Source organism: Linepithema humile, chromosome 7 (genome assembly GCF_040581485.1).
Source record: "Linepithema humile isolate Giens D197 chromosome 7, Lhum_UNIL_v1.0, whole genome shotgun sequence".
NCBI lineage: Eukaryota > Metazoa > Arthropoda > Insecta > Hymenoptera > Formicidae > Linepithema > Linepithema humile.
Window position 1 is genome coordinate 1,896,811 of NC_090134.1, and position 20,133 is coordinate 1,916,943.

General features: G+C 39.6%; 1 protein-coding gene across 17 annotated transcripts in view; it reads left to right on the plus strand.

The window, feature by feature from the left end:
• heph (polypyrimidine tract-binding protein 1 heph) overlaps window positions 1-20,133 on the plus strand; it is a 365,110-nt gene that overhangs the window by 253,318 nt on the left and 91,659 nt on the right. For 3 of the 17 annotated variants that reach the window (XM_012377726.2, XM_067358868.1, XM_067358869.1), the window contains exon 1: window positions 14,832-15,281. The exons of 13 other annotated variants lie outside the window; for them this stretch is intronic. In XM_012377726.2, the coding sequence (XP_012233149.2) occupies window positions 14,847-15,281 (435 nt within the window). In that variant the 5' untranslated portion in view covers window positions 14,832-14,846. Of the gene's footprint in view, window positions 1-14,831; window positions 15,282-20,133 lie in introns of those variants that run through there. One more of the 17 variants, XM_067358870.1, reaches the window with a different exon arrangement.

Here is a 20,133-nt window from a genome sequence, read left to right on the forward strand (position 1 = left end):
TTCTTTCTTTTGTACGCTATAATTCCTCGCATATTCAATCCTCATTTTTATACCGCCAGAGTTCTCTGTTTTGGTTTTTTTTACTAGCCGCGGAAAATTTTCAAGATCCGTATTTGTAATATTGTTTTTCTATTAAACGACGTGACTTTTTATGCATTGACACGTGAATGCAGAGGACAGAGAAATGTGATAATTTCTTTTTTTAATCAGCCAATTAATTCCTCTAATTGTTCGCAAGATACATTTGCAAAAGTCGTGCAAATTAGTCCAGATAGAAGCGTCTATTAACTCGCGCTAAAGAATCACTATTCTACGATGCATAGAGCGAAAATTCGCGGGTGCGAAGAGTCGATTTTTCCGAAGTGAGGTAAAAGGAAGGCGACAAGAGAAGGCGGGAAATTCTCTTTCTCTTAGAGGCTCGCGCGGATGGATGGCGTGGGGAGAAGAAAAAGGAAAAGATTTCTGCCGATGTTCGTGGAGAGTCTGAAGAGGTGCGCTCGAAGCTCGTAGAAGCTTCCATTCATTGCACCTTCCAGGCTGAATAAAGCTCCACGAGGGAGAGAAAGAGAGAGCAGGTACAACCTTTCGCGCCGTCTCTTCATCGCCATATTTCCACTACCTTGCCTTCGGGGCTTTCCTCTCGATATCAGTCGCTCCGGATTCGCCTTCAGATTTGTCCTTCACTTTAGCAAATCTTCTCGGAACAACTATCCCCATCCGGTTGGATATCATATCAATCAAAAAGGAGTCGAGTCGCGGGGTTTCTCGATCGTCCACTAGTAACTTAAGATACTTTAGCTAATCCTTCGACTAGCAGCAGCAGGGCGTTAATGGTCGTCTTACTTCGGATTTATTTTTAATTAAAGTTTGTCGTCTTTGCTTTTCAAATGCGACAATGTTACCCGAAAAGAAAATTTTCTTGCGAGTCAATTAACGCAATTCAGCAAAAAACGGATGTGGAAGGCTCCCCTGCAGATTGACGTAACGATTGACGATGTTTGTGTCTTTTCTCGGGCGACACAAACCGGGAAATTATATAATGTGTTGCTAACTCTATAACATTGCTAAGTGGATGTGAATCCGCTTTAATCCGGATTTTTAATTTGCCCTGTAAGATCCCGTCTACCGTGAATAATCGCGTTTGGAAAGCGCGGATTAAACGCAGGTATATAAATTGATTAGTTGCACGCTCGGCTTAATGAGGACCGTGTAATTTACATTTTGGCCGTTGTGAATTGCTAATTTTAATAATCGCGAAACTGGACTCGCTGAAACGTAAATACGTCTCTATCAACGTTCCATTTCCGTTTCGTAAATAACACTCCATATAACATTAATATCGCAATTTGTATTTGCATCAGTCAGAGCCGCATGATGAAGGCCGTTGCGATTCTTTCGAAAATTCAGCGTTTAATCTTCCATCATTTTGCATGCGTTTCATGAATCATCAATTAACTTTTCACAAATCACGCTTTACATTAGAATCTTTCGATGAAGAATAGCAACATTTTCAAATGGTATTTAGGTTTCGATATTCAATTCAATTTATGAGTATTGGGAACAATTTAAATAAATCTTTATGCGAAAAGATTTAAGAAATTAAATTATGAGAGAATACTAAATATAGATATATTAAGAACCCAGGCTTTGTTATGAAATATCCTTTCAGTTTCCCTTCAGTTTTCTTCGTTCGGGATTAAATCTCTCCGCACACCGACTATTCGACCCTATCGAATATTCCTAAATTTTGTAAAGTGAAGGGCGAGATCTTAGGACGAGCGGGCTATACAAAAACTGTTCCGGCATGTTCACCACTTCATTTTATTAGGGTGACAACGCGGGGTCTCCTTTGTCCCCGTTTCTTTTTGATGTACCATTTTCTACTTCGTTCCGTCCCATTATCCACGAATGGTAGCCATGTCACCACTTATTCGCGCGTCTGCGTGCTTATCCCTCGGGCCTGGACATACTGGAGGACAAAAAGAAAGGAGGAAACCAAGAGCTTCAAGACTTCATTAAGGGTGTTAGGACACAATTGATTATCGGCTTTTCGCGTCCTTTCACTTTTCTCTCACTCTCTTGATCGGCTTTAAAACTTTCGATTGTATTTTATAATGAATATAACTTAAACAAAAAAAAAAAAAAATTATAATACAATAAAAAATAGTTATAACAGTTATTATTTTTTGGCAAAAAATTGTACGGCAAGCACTATTTTCTTTTTATTTATTTGTCTATGAAAATAAATATAGATACTTAAAAATTTTTCCAATTTTAATGAATGTTTTCGTAAAGAAAGCATTTGTTCGCTGCAACTTCAATTGCAGTTATGATATATTGCGGATTTCAATACATAAGAGTAGATTAATACAGGCCTTCACGCACGTAAAGGGCTTCAAAAGACGATTTAAGTCGATCACAGGCATGAATAGCTCCACGTCGGCTTTGTGATACGGAAAGATTGGGTACCTACTTCCTCTTTGACGATGTCGCGGTGCTCCCATTTTCCCGATTAAGGGCGGCGGAAGGTCAACACGAACGGTGAACTCTACGAATGGCTTTTTGTCGGGCAAACCGTCGCTTCCGTTTCCGGAGCGGCAACCCAATTTCGAAAAGCGCCTAAGTCAGTTGCATTCAGTTCTTTCGTTATCGTGACGTTCTATTTGAATAATCTTAAAATTGCTTCCGGATGTCTGAAGATTGATAAGCGAATTATTCTAAATTGAGAAGAAAATTAAGATTCGTATTTTTCATTTTAGTTCTTAGCGACCTCCCATAATTTCTGTGAATTTTTTCTTCAATTCTACTAATTCCACAAGTGTTCGATTAATCTTATTGGATTAACATAATCTTGTGAAAAATGCGACGATTAAATTAAGAGGAAGAAAAACAAGACGCGCCACGTGCTTAAGATATTTGTACATCGGAGTTTTCTGCCAATGCTTCTGCGCGAAACGTATCAGTTATGTATTCTTTGTTTTTACATCCACCGTCGTAAGAATGTCCGTGTTCTTACCTCCAACTACCAATAAGTTGACGTAGTCGTGTCGAGAGCGGCGAAGTATTCGAGATTGCTGACGGCGCGCACGCGAAGTTGCCCTTGTTCCATTCTCTCCGCGAATCCCGGAATTTTATATTAAAAACGTACATACGACGGGTGTAGGAGGAGGGCCAATCACCGGCACAGGACGTTTGAAACCGGACTGGAACTTCTCGCTGGCGTGTCTGACATATTTCATGCCGGAATGTTTCTCTCCGAATGCACCGGAACGTTGGGCACGATTTTCGAATGCCAGCCGTTCCTCGTGTGGATAATCTCGATTTCTCGATTCAAAAGCAGCAGTATCGTATAGTACCGCGCCGGGCAAAGCCGGCAAGTTTACTCGACCGTACAAATATTTCTTCTTATAGCGATTAATTCGAGTTGCGCGAAGCTGGAACATATCTTCTAGCGATCCTTCTTTCCACTTTCCGAAAATAAAATGCAAAAGATACTTGAGGATTTTCCAACGCGCAAATATTTGACTTAAAAATGTAGACGACTGTGTAAGAGCAAACGGTAGTTTGTCAATTGTTGGTTGATCAATCATGCAATTGCTATGAATGGACTGAGTTTAATATTTCATTCGATTAATGAAACTCGAAATTTAGATTTCCTTTTTTTCGACGTAAAAATTAATACAAGTCTGCAGAAAATATAGGAACATCTGATGAAATAATCATTATTTCCAATACACATGAATAACACAAATTGAACAGAGCTGCAATTATCTCTGCGGAATTTTGCATCTCATGCAATTTGGCAACCTGTTCAAAGTTCGATGAGACGCGGGATCATGGACATTTAGAAACATCAATTAATGGGACTCGTGTTAAATCCAAGCGACATCGAATCGAAATAGACGATGAAGAGATTCGTAGAATTAGGTTACGGCTGATTTGAACCGCGATGTTGCTACGGTTGGGAAATAGACGACCCGCGGTTGTTCCTATAATACAATTGTCGACGATGTTGCATTTAAAAATATACCGTCGCGTCTATAATAAGTGCAATACGTGTCTGACAAAAATGAGAAGATTTCTTGTTATTTTGAGCATTAAAAACATGATAAGATTTCGCTTAACTCGCGCTGCATATCTCTACTTGTGTTATACATCGTATATTATCAATATAATCAATATAAATACAATCAATATAAATTTCATAAATGGATATTATTCTTAACTAAGTTCATCCTCAACTTAACGTGTTAAATAATTCTTTTCTGCATATTGCGGCGAGTTTAGCTGCAAGTCGCATTAATCGCAACAATCGTGGATGTCATCTTCAGGAGCGGCAGAATCGCGACACGTCTCGCAAAATCTCGAAGCTAACAAAGTGAAGCCAGGAAGCATAAATAGGAAAAAAAAGCATTCTTTTGCACGCTTTTGACTTCTCCAATTTGCTCCGTTGCTTTACCATCTTTCACCACATTTTTTTCTCTTCTTCCCTTTGCCCGGACTTTCAACGAACTAAAACGGATCTGCTCGACATCGACGTGTATAATCGCTTTCTGAGGACAGGCTAGGCAAAGTAGCGGTAACTCCGGTCCGGAAGGTACAAAAGAATCAAAGCGCGCGTAATGGTACACCGGTAGTGGACGCGGACAATAATATTCCGAATATATAGGCTGTGCTCTCGGTCCGAGTAACTTGACAAGACTGCCGTTGAGATTCCGCCGCAGATGTGCTGCCGCGTATCTGCATACTGAATCGCGCGAGCGTATCAGCAAGCAAGCGAATAAGCACACAATTAACACTCCACTTTCTTCCCGAAACTATAATAGACGCACCAACTGGGATATGTAATATATTTTGTTAGAATATGCACATGGATAATTTTTACTTGTACTGTTATTAAGTATATCATTTATACTGTTGTTAAAAAAATGCTGATGTCTGTTTTCCAATTTCAAAAGTTAAATAAGGATATATAGAGAGAGAGAGAACACAAAATTATTATGCACAAAAGTGATGGATATCTGTACGTTATACTTGAGTGTAAAAAATACCAAGGAAATGCAACGTTATATCTGCAGCTGAAGATCTACAGCTGTGCAAGGTGTATATCCATAGCTGCGACCGTGCTGACGAATGATAACAATCGAGTAAAGCGCCGGACGACGCCTGGCGCGATCGAAACGCTCATTTTTATCTTGTTAGTAGACCAGAAGTTACCGGACGCTGTTTTTTCTGGAGGTGGGATGAACTTTACGCCCTTATTACATGTTTAATGCACTGACGTCACGCTTGCTAACGAACTCGATAACGACGGAAGTAGCGTTAACGATGCGGACGACTCCGCACTCCGCCTATCTTTACGACGGCTTTTATTTGCCGGATAAACAGCAACTACGGAAACGTTCTTTCGTGCCGGAAGCATGCTACTTATCGGGAGGAAGGGGAAAGAAAGCTCGTAGTGCACGATTGAGGCCCGAAATGTCCTTCTTTTTCTGCAACGCGCGTCAGTTTGAAAATGCGATAGCGCAACGATGAATTTATCGACGTCTGTCGATAACTTTAGAGCAGCTTTCACGCGGCAAGAAGATAAGCTCCGAAATTTTCGTACCGCGGATTAATGCGATAAAAAAATGCAATCTTGCCTTTTCGAAAGACGTTATCATTATCGTTGTCTACGATTTCGATTCGTTATCACGAAGCGTTTATTAATATCTTCCCTTGTTTCTCAAATTGTAGATTTTTTTGAGACCGTGCTCGTAAATTGCGTTTACGCTCACAAATATTTTTATTTTTGTTCAATACGCATATCGCGCAAATATATATTTTGCGTATCTAAGAAAGCGAAGCATGATAAATCACACTGGAGCAAACGGAGATTAGAATGGTTGGATAGAGAGCCGCTACAAAGTAGTGCGAGACTACGGTAACAAGATTTCTATTGAGATTCAAAGCTGCTGGAGACGTGCCAAGCCGCGCCTTCTGAAAATGCGAGTAAAACTGCATACGTGCATGCATACGTAAAGTGTATTCGTTATGCGAATAACTCCGACAAATCACGCTCTCGCACATCTGGCGTTTTCGGTCACTTAAATAAACCTCATTAGTTCTCTGTTAAATTATCTTTCATCCGTTAGATTATTATTAATTCTGTTTGCCGAGCACGTGAACGAATACAACAAAGTTGAAGGTCAATATTTTTTGCTTTAATTTAATATAAAAAATTTAATTTAACATCTGCTCTATCTTACTTTATAAGTTAATTTTATATTAAACAAGTTTAAGCTATAGAGCTGAGAATAATTTGTTTGACAAAATTTATTTTATTTGACGAAACTCATCAACTCTCAAAATTTATTGCAAACGTTTAGAATCTCCCTGTATTTTAGAAACGTAATGAAATAGCGGTTTAACGAGTGGTCATAACTACGCTGCGTCTGAAACACAGAATTGCGCGTACTTTGTTTGAATGATCCATCTTTTTCTAAAAAAAGAAAGAAAGAAAAAGCTTGACATTCACGAAATATCTTTAAAAGGGTAGAACTTTTGAAATTTGTTGAGCAACCATTCAAATGCTGCACATTCGCATAAAAACGCGGCAAAATTTTTTACTCTCGCATACATATATCATGGTCGTAGCAATTATTCAATTATTTTTCTTCTAAAAGAAAACCAGCGTAATTATGTATAAAACTCCGCATACGCGTAATTAGCATACTACTCAAAAGACGTTATCTTTGTGCGCGCAAATGAAATGGCAATGGCAGAAATAAAGCCGTTCTTTCCTGAATGCTCCTTTTACAAACGAATACAACTCTAAAAATTTAGCGCTTGACTACACTTTTTTTGTAACACGCAATTTCGTTCTTTTTACCAAAAGACTAATTTAATCTCGTTACAATTTAACATTCGATCATTTCAAAAAATAAATTAACCACAATTATCAAAAAACTCATTAAAAAATATTTATGCAGCGAATATGTATTGTAAATGCAGAGTATTTGTTGTAAAGAAATTTGTGGATCGCGTGGAAAATTTTGCTTGTAAAGTACAGATTTTCAAATTAATTAACATGTGATTTAATATTAATTAAGCTAATATTAATCAAGCTTCGCCAGCCGGATGCTAATGAAATCATTATTAACTAAGCCATTCTATGCATATGACGCAAGAGGTCTTGATAATGTATTAGTGATTATGGTCATATTGGAATGTTATCAATAATTCCGCTCTGTTATTCGAGATATTAATTATGGTATTAATAGATTATTAAACTAACCCGACAAAAACACATCGATAAAACTTAATTAAATCCTTTAATGTTACAATATTTCCCGAACAGATTCACTGATTACGATTCGCATGAAAATTTGCGGCGCTTTCGTCTGTCTTCGTTGCAATTCCTTCGCAAGTACAAAAATTTTCTGCGATCCTCATTTACATTTAGCGCTTCCTGCGCGTTTAATAATTGCAGAATGAATCACAATCTCCTGTTAATATGGCTCTCGATTAATACAAATATTTTTCTCGTACACGTGTGTGCATTCATTCTGCCGAGTTTATCCGACGTATGTCGTGTCTTTGATCGAATTTTCGAACATGGACGCGTACGTACGATGATATTCCAATGATCCCCTCTAGGCTGTCGGAATTTACTCTTATGTTTGGACTTGTTCCACATGTTGGTGATTCTAGAGCAAATAGAACTCTGCTGCTATTAATCGCAGCGAAGAGGGTTTCAAGCGTAATCAGGCGAAAGGCTTCGAGCGCTGCTCCGCAAACATATTTAAGACGTATTAATATTGACGCTGAGTCTTTTTTTATGTTTCGATATATACCAATAGATGTATTAATAGAATATCATGCATAGCATATGCAAAAAAATTAATGTGTAATAAAAATTGACGCTATTTGTCGCTATGAATTTCAAGTCGCGTTAGCATTAACGACAAAGGAAGTATCGGTAGGGTCGAAAGGACGAACAGTGATTTTATCGCCAAGTGATATCGCCGTTCTTTCATTAACATTTAATTGAGATCGGCTGATACGGCGATACGACATCGGCATAATCCGGTTGATCCTTGGAACACCTCGACAAGCTCAACGTAAGTCGACGTCGTTACGCATACTGCGTCATTAAATTTATACGGACATCGTAACTTGGGCTTAATAACTCGATCGATCGTGTCATGCAAAAGCCAGGTCCGAATTAAGTAAAATGAAGCTGAAAAAGCAATTAAGATGCTCATATGATGCAACACTAATATCAAAATTATTTCAATTTGCGATGTTAGCTTTCATCCGGTTGCAATTTATGCAATATAATTTGTTAATTACATAAATATTTTACAGTTTTATTTAATTGGTGAGTTAATACTTTATATATATATATATATATTTTTCCACAGTTATAATTGCTTTTGATTAATACATTTTGGAATATTTCATGAAGGATGCCGAATAAACGCGCGGTGAAAATTAATTGAACTAATTTGTACATAGCCGGCGTTTTATCGACGTCGTCATAGCAGTTTCAAACTAGCGTTGACCACGATTTATAGGAGTCCGCATTCCCAGCAATCCATTTACTTCGATCAACCGTCGAACCAAGTTTGTGCTCCTTAGTTCCGCTAATCACACTCGCTTGTCTCTTAATGCAGGATGGATCGGATTAAGTCTTTGTCGTCGCAAATGAGTAGGCATTTAACGTTCGATATTCTACGGAGATCAAGTTGACCTCGCGCGTCTTTCGTTACGCGAAAAGAGAAAAAAAAAGTACAATTAATCACGTTTGCCGCGTACAAGCTGGCCATCGTATCCAAATATTCATTGTGTCGTTCTATGCACATGCCAGCGCGAACGATAAAGGGCTCGAACGCGCTCACAGAGGGTGAACGGTTCATCAATAACCGGGATTCCCCGTCCGCCCTCGAGTCTCTCGCGCTCCCCTATAAAAGTAATGAAAATGTAGAAATCTCCCATCACGACATTCTACCAATTTATTAACCAATTCTGTCAACTTTCCCCGCTGCTGTCCTGCTTCGTGTTTCACGTCGATATTAATTGCGAAACTTGGCCGTGATAATTTTGCCAGCTGATTTCTATTGATATCTTTTACGAGGGACAAGCTTGTGGGCTACCGTATTTGTGTTGGAAATTAAGACTTTTTTTGACGACAGAAAATTACGAACGAATATAGGCGATTCGATCAATTTAATGATTGTTTGAAATTGACTTCCATTCTTTACGAGAAATTCTTTAATATTCCAATTTAATTATTATGAATGTACGTTTATCTGCGCAATTATTATTGGGTCCTATAATATGTAGATTTATTCAAATCCTCGAATATTATTCATCCGCGAGATTGCGGCTTCAGGATAATGCACTGAACTCCGATCAATTATTTGCAAAACTTTAATTCGATTTAAGACGACGCTCCGCGATTAGGGCGTTTACATTTCTTACTGATCGATCAATCGAGTCTATCTCGCAAGATTGATTCCTCGTTAAACTTTAATTGGATTGCTGACGATCGTGATCGCAGATTTGATAATGCCCATGTTTAAATCCGTCCTAGCCGATTCGTGCATCATTTATCACTCCGTCGGTCAGACACCGATTACGAAGAAACGCGAAAGAAAGAACGAACGAGCGAGCGAAAAATCAATTTTTTCGCAATCCGATTACGGCTTGTGTAATCTGGGACGCGAAATCACGCGAGTGTCAGGATATATTTTTGCGTTTGCATATACAACGATATATATCACATATCCGTCAAATCGATTGATAATGCATCAACTATTTTCCGCAAATTTAATATTCTTTTAACGATTTATTATTGTTCAATTCTCCGCGCCTCTTTCACGAAGTAAAGAATTAATAACATTCACTCTCGTCATTGATTGAAAATTTAATATCGGCTGTTATCACGCTTTCGTCGTTGTGTAATCGTCTTTGTAAAAAAAATTTGTCGAATATGTTGTACTATATATCAATTGCCAATTGACAAAAAATAATTTGGAAACCTGGTGTCGCGACCACAGCTTGTTTTCCATCACCAATTACGGTATTCGATTAGTTTGGCGCTTATGGCAATTCGAGTTAGAGGTTAAAAGTTAAAAATCAACAGAAAACTTGCATTGCAAAAGTTACATTTATATAAAATAATAAAAAGTTGATCTCTTTTTTGTTTACATTTTACGCAAGCCAATGTCTTAAAAATGTTTTCTTACAAGATGGTGTATATTATTATAATACTTTTTCCAAAAGTTCGCTGAACCGCCCCCGAAAATTTGTCGATAGTGACGCATTTCTAGCCAGCGATCGAGCGTGTTCAATCGAAAGAAAGAAAATAACGAGCGAACCCTTTGCCACGGGCAAAGGAAAGGATAGCCGAGTGAAAAGGGAGAAAAAAGGGTGGGAGAAACGAGCGGCAAAATTGCAGATTGTCGGGAGGACGCGCGGAGGGTCGGATCCCTCTAGGAAAGCCCGGGGGATGGTGTCACACCCGGGCTTCGTGGGTGGATAGAGAGACGGCGACGTAATGCATATTGACGTTTTGCCGATAATTCCCGCGGCGTCCCGGCGCTAGGCGCCGAACGAGAAAACCCCCCGGCCTGCACAAAAGCATTTTGTACGCGAAGTCTGCGGGAAGAACGCGATTCCGGGACGAGGATGGAAAAATCGGTCGGATGGAGCAAGATGTTCCGGATAACGGACACTTTGCTTCGCGATCGAAGATTTCGCCGAGGGTTGAACGAACCCGCTCTCGTGTCATCGCGGTTTTCGCTTCTTCATTTCGTTGGTCACATTTAGCGGAACGATGGAAGCCGATTATATTTCAGCCGTCATACCAATCAGCGATCCGTATTTTTTGCGAATCGCGCACGCTATTAATAATGAAAATCGTCCGAAGAATCGACTGCGATTTTACTCCTGGAATTTTTATTATACGAATAATACTCAATATGTGTTCGATCATGCGTCCACGCGTGATACAGCACGGATGATATATTCCCCTATTTTTGTAGACACACGTGTGTTTATTTAACATTTAACATTTAACAAAATACGTCCGTCGCGTATTCATAAACACCGATGGGTCGCAACCAACCGCGTTGATCACCGTCATCACGCTTGCTTGTTTTCACGTTTTGGTGCGCGAATGCGATTTTCCCCGCGATACATCGGGCTGACAAATTTTTTTCTCTAACCACTTTGACGTTCGGCGCGGCTGGAGAAAATTGCTAACGCGCGCGAGCGCGATACTATTTTTTTGCTTTCCGACTACCCGAGTTACCGTGCTCACGTTGCAATTGTCGAAAACGGGAGAGCGATTTTGCACGCGCTAGACCGCGCTATCCGACGTGCAAATTATTCCCCGAATACAACGTCGTGTCGTGTAATCAAGCGAAAACGTATTACCGCGCTATTTTCATTGCGGAAGAATTCAATATTACCGATCGTGTTTTCATAAAAAAAACTGATACGCGGATTCGTCCGGATGCCCAAATTAAAATATACATGAAGTTCCGCAATTTATTTAATGCAGATATGATTTTGTTAACTATTTATTTGAGATTGAATTTGCTCGTATTCTCCAATATCCCCCGCCGTCCACTAATTACGAAATAATTGGCTGCAGAATCGTTCTGAAATCAGTTATTAAAAATTAATATGGCAATCGTATAGGACATTTTGCATACCGATAAAACAGATTAAATAAATAACGAAGAATTTTCTGGTACGCCGGGAAAAATGGATTTGACACGTGACTGCGGTGAAAAAAGAAATTTAAAATAACATCCATCGTTTTTACCAAATATACGCCGTTCTCGTTTGACCCTGTATTTCTAAAATTTACCGGACCGTATTTACCCGATCGGCTCCTCGATCGTACCGTCAAAACAACCCCTTCATTCGTGCGGCTCCCGGCGTATGAAATTCGATCGAATTAATTAATCCGCGGTCGTTGCGCTATATATCCGCACGTTTTTTCACGATCGGCTTGCCGCCGGTTAATTTCGCGAGTTCGTCACAAAGAGAGAGAGAGAGAGAGGGAATGTAGAGGGGGAGAAGAAGGACGGAGGGAGAGAGAGGCGATTGCTGTCGGGAAACCAGGGGGGAAATCCGCGATAGGAAGGGCGCGATGTAGGAAAAAAAAAAGGGACAAGTGTCCCATCGAAATCGATAGCGTGGCTCGTATTTATCGCAGTCGAACCCGCACGATGATTGGCGACCGGGAGAGTCGCGAGGGGTTGCGGGTGCAATCGGCTGCCCCCGGGATGTTGCGGGGTGAGTTGTGGAACGGGATTCTGTGAAGGGTGGAACGGGGAGGAGGGGCGGGGGGGATGGCAACGATCGTTTGTACAACTATACACGGGACCAGGTGTGGTGCGGCTTGCCCGCGGCGTGGCGGATCCGCGCGCCAAGCCAAACAGAAAATAACTCATTATTGGCGTTAATTAATATCGAGAACGCGGGCGCCCGCACGTTTATAACGCTGCTCCTACCCCTCGCCTTAACCCTTCTGATCCTGCCGGATACATTCCTCATCGCTTTCCTTCCCTTTTTTTCCTTTCGCTATGTTTTTCCGAGCGTGGCTTTTCGCTGCGCATTTCCTTCGTTCGTTCTCTCGCTTGGTTCCGCTCTTTTCCTCTTTTTTTTTTTTATTTTTTATCAACACCGTCGCGTGATTGGGTTTGAGCCAGTTTTAGTCAGCCAACTGCTTTTTTGTTTTTCTCTTTGCTATTTTTTTTTTTTTTTTTTTTTTTTTTTATTCCAGGACGGATGATCAATTAAGTAAACCAATAATTTTTATTCTCGCAATCTTTCTATCGCTCTCTTTGAAGGTTTCCATTATTTCGTTAATTTGCGACCTTGTGTATCAACGGTGGCGACAACAACACCATGAACGATCGGCGTTTCTTTCTCACCTGTACGGCCATTCCCCTACGCTTGCCGCCGGCGCGTTTTTCTGGGTCACCTGGAAAATGAGTTTAGTTCTCACGCCTGGAACTCTATTCAAGCGCTAATTAATCTATTCGATGGCGAAAAAAAGCGAATCGATTGCTGATTCCGACGGCTTAAATTATGCACATTCAAATGAATTTTTGACCATTCGTTTTCATGAATTTTTAGTCACCGCATATTAAATCAGAGAAAATGAAAATAAAAATCTTTGCTTTATATTCTCATCGCGTCCGTATTCAACGCTAAATGTGGTTCTGATTTTTTTGTTTTTTTGCTCGTGCCCACATTGTGTATTATATTTCGTTTTATAAAATGTTACTTGTTACGTTACATAAAATCCATAAATAAACTATGACAAAATACAATATAGAAAAGAGAAGAAAATATAGGCACATGTGCACGTAGGTAGTAACATGTTATTTATTTCACACAAATAACAGAAAAATTCCATCAAAGGAACACTTACAAACCTTTGATAAAAAAATGACTCGGCCACGAGTTCGTCAAAGAATCTGTGATTAAAATTTAATGGTAGAATGTCTGATATAAGCAAGCCGATGTCATAAAAAATTCGTCGCCAGAATCTATGTAAAAATGCACAAAGGAAGGTTCGACAACTCGGTGCACGAGTGCATTCTATTGTGAGCGAAGGAAGAGCAGAGTGGGCTGGGCTGTGGGTGGCAAAGAGGAATGAGGTTCCTTTCTACATCATCCTCGAATGCACTCGGGTGCATCTGTCGCGGGCTCCCGGCGCTTATCTCGAAGTTTCGCTTTCGGGCGGCTTATGAAGAAGAAGCCCGGATGAGAGCCGTGGGACGGCCGAAGGGCATGGGATCGAAAGACGAGAGACGGCGGAGCGGAATGGCAGAGGAAAACACCGCAAGTTCTAGATTGGAGACTGGGCGCCTACTTAGATTTCTAATGGAGATGCGACCGCTGCCACCGCCTGTTGCGTCTTCGCGGCACGTGCTGTCGGATTCAAACGCACTGACACCGTTAAATGACGATGCAAAACATTTAATATATAACTTGTTGAAGAAACAAAAATCGTTCTGCTATCGTTACGTGTAAACCGCCGACAATTTCTCGTCCAACTTTTGTCTATTTTATTGTGTCTATTTTTATTCGATTGCACGTATGTCACACCATTCACGATGAATTGAAAAATTAAATTAAAAGAAATACATCCGCGTTTATTACATTATTACGATGTATAAATATATTATGCTGATGTATAAATATGTCATCATTCGAGTAAACAACATATAATTTCGTAATATCAATTTTGTAGTACGTCATGCTTAATTGAGAATTTTAATTACAAGATGAAAACAAATTTTGCCTCCTATTGGCGCTAATATAAACCGGAGTGCTTTTGTGCGAAGTATCGGAATTTGTCAAGCCAGCACGCACATCTCTCAACTCTTCATTTGCATGAAATGGAATTTTTAAATCCCGCAGCTTTAAACTTCACTTTCGTTTCAAATCGAATAAGCGCAACTTTGGTCGAGGGAAAAATATAAATTTCGCCTAGTCTGATTTTAACTAGGATTTTCTACTTAATTCACCATCGACTCTCTTACGTTATCTTTCCTCTTTTGAAACTGAAGTAGGAGAAGTAAATACAAGATCTATTAAGAAACGCATCGAGTATACTTTGCGTCATATATCTCGTGTGCTTATACATTTTTCATACTTGTATACATTGGAAATAATCCGATCAGAAAATATAGAGCACGCGGTATTGGAAGCGCCGGAGAGAAACCGAGTCCAAATCGGTCAAAACATCCGCGGTGAAAAAAGACATCCAACAGTTTTTCGGCAAGCTCTGCACATATCTACTGTATTTCACATTTTCACATTTATACACTTAGATGTTGAGATATATACATGTAACGCGCGCGGAGCCCGCGGCGACGGCGCGCGTCGCTGCGTTCACGAGGCGCGCCGAGTCGCGGCGAAGCCAGCCGAGCGCCAATGTGACATCGACCGGGTTATGCCGCAACACGTTGTTCCGTGGGCACGCTCGCGCGCGTCAGACGCGGCGCGTCGCGGTGGCGACGGCGGCGTCGGTTAAATTTCGGTTTATTAACAAGAATCCCGCGGTCGGCAGCGTGGAAATGGCGGCGGTGGTTCGCGACACCGGTGTCGGCGTCGAGCAGCCGGTGCCGCGTACACCGCTCGATGTTTATCGCGAGTCTCACCACCTGCTGGCGCTCGGGAGATCCATAGCCATGCGCAGTAGCTTCAAGCACGAAACGTGGGACAGGAGAAGCACGCATCTGAGGGTGTACATGGATTTCCTCGGCGTAAGTTTACTTCTTTCATTTTCATTCGTCATTATTTTCGAAATATTGCAACCCATCTTCGATTATCGGCTCTTTCACGCGACCGGAGTGATGTAACGTTGGTTATGCGTTAATGCGAATATGGTGGTCACGTGGGATTGACATTTGTGTGCCGAGATGATTTCAATATGTACTTTATCTATTTGCTCGATCCTTTGAAATGTTTATTGTAAAACGCTCGTTTAACATTTATCAAAACTTTGAATGTCCGAAACAACTAAACAAATCGAAATTTCATCTTTGCCTTCCTACATTCGCTTCATGACGATGCGTTACATGAAAGTAGGTCATGCTTTCCAATAGTAGTTTTTGCATTTCACTTCGAGTACTATTTATATTGCCGCAAGTGATATAAACTGTATTTATTAAAAAGCAGTGTAGTCTCTCCGCAAAATAACAGTATCTCTCATTCAAAATAACGCGAGATCCGACAAAGGAATATTTCGTGCTGTCATTTTTTACCAAACATTATTGGCGTACGTGCACTTCCGTTTACAGTGCACGTAACATTTTTACAACCGTCGAAATCATATTAACCGTAAGAGAGAAACAAGCATGAAGAAAAGTAGCTCCAATCTAACGGAAGATCGCTCCGAAATTCGGAGTCGATTTGGATGTTGCCTGATCCTCTCTTATCAATTATTTATCGAACGAATACGAAGGTTAGGGCTTACGGCTACTGCGTAACATTTATCTTCGTGCAGAAGCAAAGAAAACGCGCGCAGCATATGCTATTCCCCGGCTTTTCCCTCATTTCGAGAAATGCCTCGAGGGCGAGCAAATGAAGCGAATGCATTCGACCGCCTGTTACGGGATCTAAATCGCGTTTTTTCTTGCCTCCCCTTTATTGTGCGCCATTTGAGACCGCTTTCTTATATCGAGCATCTGAATGATTAATGTTACGTTCAAATGTAATTTTTTGGGCGCAATATGATTTTAGTTGAAATTATTATCTTTATATTACGTATATTTCTGAATCGCAGGATTTAAAGCAGAATTCTTTTTTACATCATAAAGTCAAACTGTTAATAAGAAACTGTTGTATTTCTATACATATACGTACTCTTTTCGGTGCATCGATGTCCCACGTTAATTCACTTAATAATATTCGCGATGAATTGCGATAAATCGCGATTATCAAAGAATTCTTATTTACCTTTTTAAAATCTTTAATATATTATACCAACCATTGTTATTTTTATCGTCATAAGTTTTAAGATCGCTTTATCAGAGACAATTTGCGTTATAGTCTGGAGTACGTGCAAGGAATCGAGACTTAATGCGTCGTTTATCTTATGTGCTCGAGATAAAGTATGCACGAATTATTAATATACGGCGCCACATGAACGCAACGAACTTGATAGTGTGACGTACAGCTGCTTTAACCTTGAGTAGCGCAAAACTGAGCCGACGCGTGCAATTGATCTCATATTATATGCAACTGCATATGAGATGTAGTGCACAGGTTACATTATACTTTCTGAACGCAAATGTAAGTTCTTAGAACTACACGTATCTCTTGCGATATAAACAATACAGTGAATTATTTTTCTATTACGATAGCATTGAAATCGCAGTTATACTTTGCCGCACTCTAAGCATCGTTGATTTATTTACGTTGAATATAGTGCACTGCATTCTATCTTTTATAAACATGTTTTGATTCTTTAAAATCTTTTAATTTAATATCTTTTATAAATTATACATTGTAAAAATATAAAATATTCTTTTATTACGCGAATTTATCTAATTATGTGAAATATCATTTTATGATATAAAATTATCGTAATGGTACGTAATTTTATTCTCTTCACAATGTAGATTATTAGTCTATGTATATTTTTATGCGTATTATTTTTTGAAACGGAAAAAGATATATATTTAACTGAAATATGTATATTATTTCAAATAATTTAATTTATTGTATTTAATATTGTATATTTCTCTCGAATTTACATCTTTAAACAATATTATATATATACTTTATCTCATACACCGCCACATTATTTACAAATTTGATAAATTATTTATCATCAATAATGAATCGATCGCGATTTACTGCAGATACTAAAAGATACGAATCGGAATAGAATATACGTGAAATCGATACACATTGAAGTATCTATTCGCATCCGTTTTCCTTAACAACCGCTTTTAACGATCGACATGACTGTGTAATAGGTAGCATCTGTTACAGGAGGTGCACTCATTTACAGATACTTTTAAGGCCGGTAACATTCGCTTAACGGCTGCGCCGTCGTAAAGGTTATTGGCGTGTTAACTTCACTTTTGCACGTTTATCTTTAACATTTATAGGACGCGCCGGGGCGAGAGTTACGATCACGTGTTTATCGTCCGCGCAAGACTTCTTCACCGGCACTTCACGCCGGATAACACGCGCTTCAAGACTTGTAACTCCTTGTAACACACTATAGCAAATCTACAATTATCACTGAGGCTTTTTGCTCTGCAACATCTTGAGCACGTACCTCGTGTAAAACTTTAAAACCGATTAAGATACGAAAACACGTATCTATCTATCGTAGCAATTACAGCAACATAATTTGTTTACGTCTAGCTGCAACGCTTGTGAATTACGCGTGCAAGATAATCGTAATGTAATATTATCATCGATATTATTATAATCGGGTACATTTTTTAATTTAGTGTATTTGTTTTTTTAATTATTTTACATATAATTTTAAATTAATTAGGTACTCTTGTATCAAAATTTTGCCATTGAACATTTTTACGCACGTATAGTGTATGTAGCGACAATACTATGTGTAGCATCGGAAAATGTATGGCTTCGTGTCATACAAGAATGTATGCTATCACGACTATGCAGCGGCGCACTTATCGATAAATCAGATCGTAGGGTCATGTTCGACTTTCGGTGGCGTCCGTCGTTGTGACGCACGAACCTCGTGTGGCCTATTTCCTACGAACGATTTTCCGCGAATTGCCTCTATTATGTCCAATTATCGGCTCCGATGAAGAAGAGCGATCGAGGCCTGCCCAGGGTTGAAGAACATCGCTTTAAACCTCGTCTCGCCAGTCATAGCATACGGTGAAAAATTGGGAAAATAAAATGTTATCGGTGTGAAATGCCGATACTTTCAAATAAATTGTATTAAGTATCTAGCGATTAAAGTTTTACTTCGAAGTAATATTCGCGAATGCAGCAAACGGATAAGAAGGGGGTTGGAAGGAGATGAGAAACAAAAGTGAACGCCGCGTTGGCGCCCTACTCTGTACACGACCAAAGTGAAAAATCTGAAAACACATTGTCCAGACTCGAAGGTGGAAGGGCGGGGGTGATGGGGTGATGGTTCTCGAGGCCATTCTCGACGGTGAATGAACGGCACTTGAAGCGAACCTTGTTTGCGCAACGGCCACGTCTCACGGCGTGGTTCGCGAAGAAACACCGAGCAATTAAGGCCCTTCTTCCAAGATCGACATCCACTCGTGTCGTACCTCCGGAACGCTCGTGGAATCCTTCGCGTTGCTGAAATGCCTCCTCCTCGGTCGTTCAGCGTCAATTCCTTTGACGTTTAGTTAGCGCCAATATTAAGCCCTCGCTTGCTGTACACATTTTCTATTACATCTACTGTAATTTTCGTGCTACAACCATAATTATAACAGAAGTGAAAAATATTTACAGCCTTGCTGATAGCCTCCTTTTTCGTTTCCTGATTAATAAAGATCTTAAGATTGATCGAGGAAATTAAGGGATTACCGCTTTGCATAAGATCACGAGCGGCAACAAGATAGGGTTATTTTTTAACGCGCTAAGATGATATTTGATTGATAATCCTAGGTCTTATGGATAATTTTTTATAAACAAAATTTATAAAATATTAATTGCTAACAATCAATTTGTAAAACAACATCGACAGAGATTTCATAATTTCTTTCGAACTTTTTTACTTTTTTATGTTCTCAAAGATCTTTGAGTAATTTAGAAGGGGCGAATCATGCAACTTTATCGCAACTTTGACCTGTTGAGCTAGAAATGCTTTCCATGAGGAGCTATCGCCGGTCACCCTTGTCATGGAATTCGCCTTATTACGACGTCGGCATATCGCCGCCGCGATACGACACGCCAACTCGTTTATAATCCGATTTCATTGTTGTTGTCGTCGCCGTTGTAGTGGTTCGTACAAGCGAGATTAAAGTGACGGCGTAGTCGCGTCGCGTCACGAAAAGGACGCCGGGAAAATTGAAGAGAACATAAAAGGGACGTCGGCGAAGGTTGATTTTTAATTCATTTGCGGATAGTCAAGGACTGCCGGACACTCGCTAGACTCCCTCTTGTACTTGAGTTAATGCCAGCCATCTCCGGTGTTTATGGAAGAAAAGATAAACCGTTTAACTTTTGCTTTTGATTTTTCCGTTATGTATTTAGGCAAATTTATTCCGCATGACACAACAAATTTAAATGGTTTATCAAATTAATGTATTTTAGAAGAGTCATTGTTTTTACGACACTGAATATTCTTTATATACAAATATACGTATTGCGCGTATTTTTTCTTAAATTTACAGACAATATGACACAATTTTAAAGCCATTATTTATCTTATATACGTTTTTTTATGCTGAGATGTTTATAGCTTCCGCTATTTTATAAACTCGTTTACGCGATTAATTAGTTAACTAATCAAATCAATTATCCGCTAATAAATCATAATCTTCGTAGCATTTTTAATTATCCGCCTCTCGTCCTTCCCCCTCTTCGCTTTGTATCGATTGACACAAATAAAAATATCTGTCGTTCGTTCGAACTTCGTTCCGAGACACGAAGGAGGAG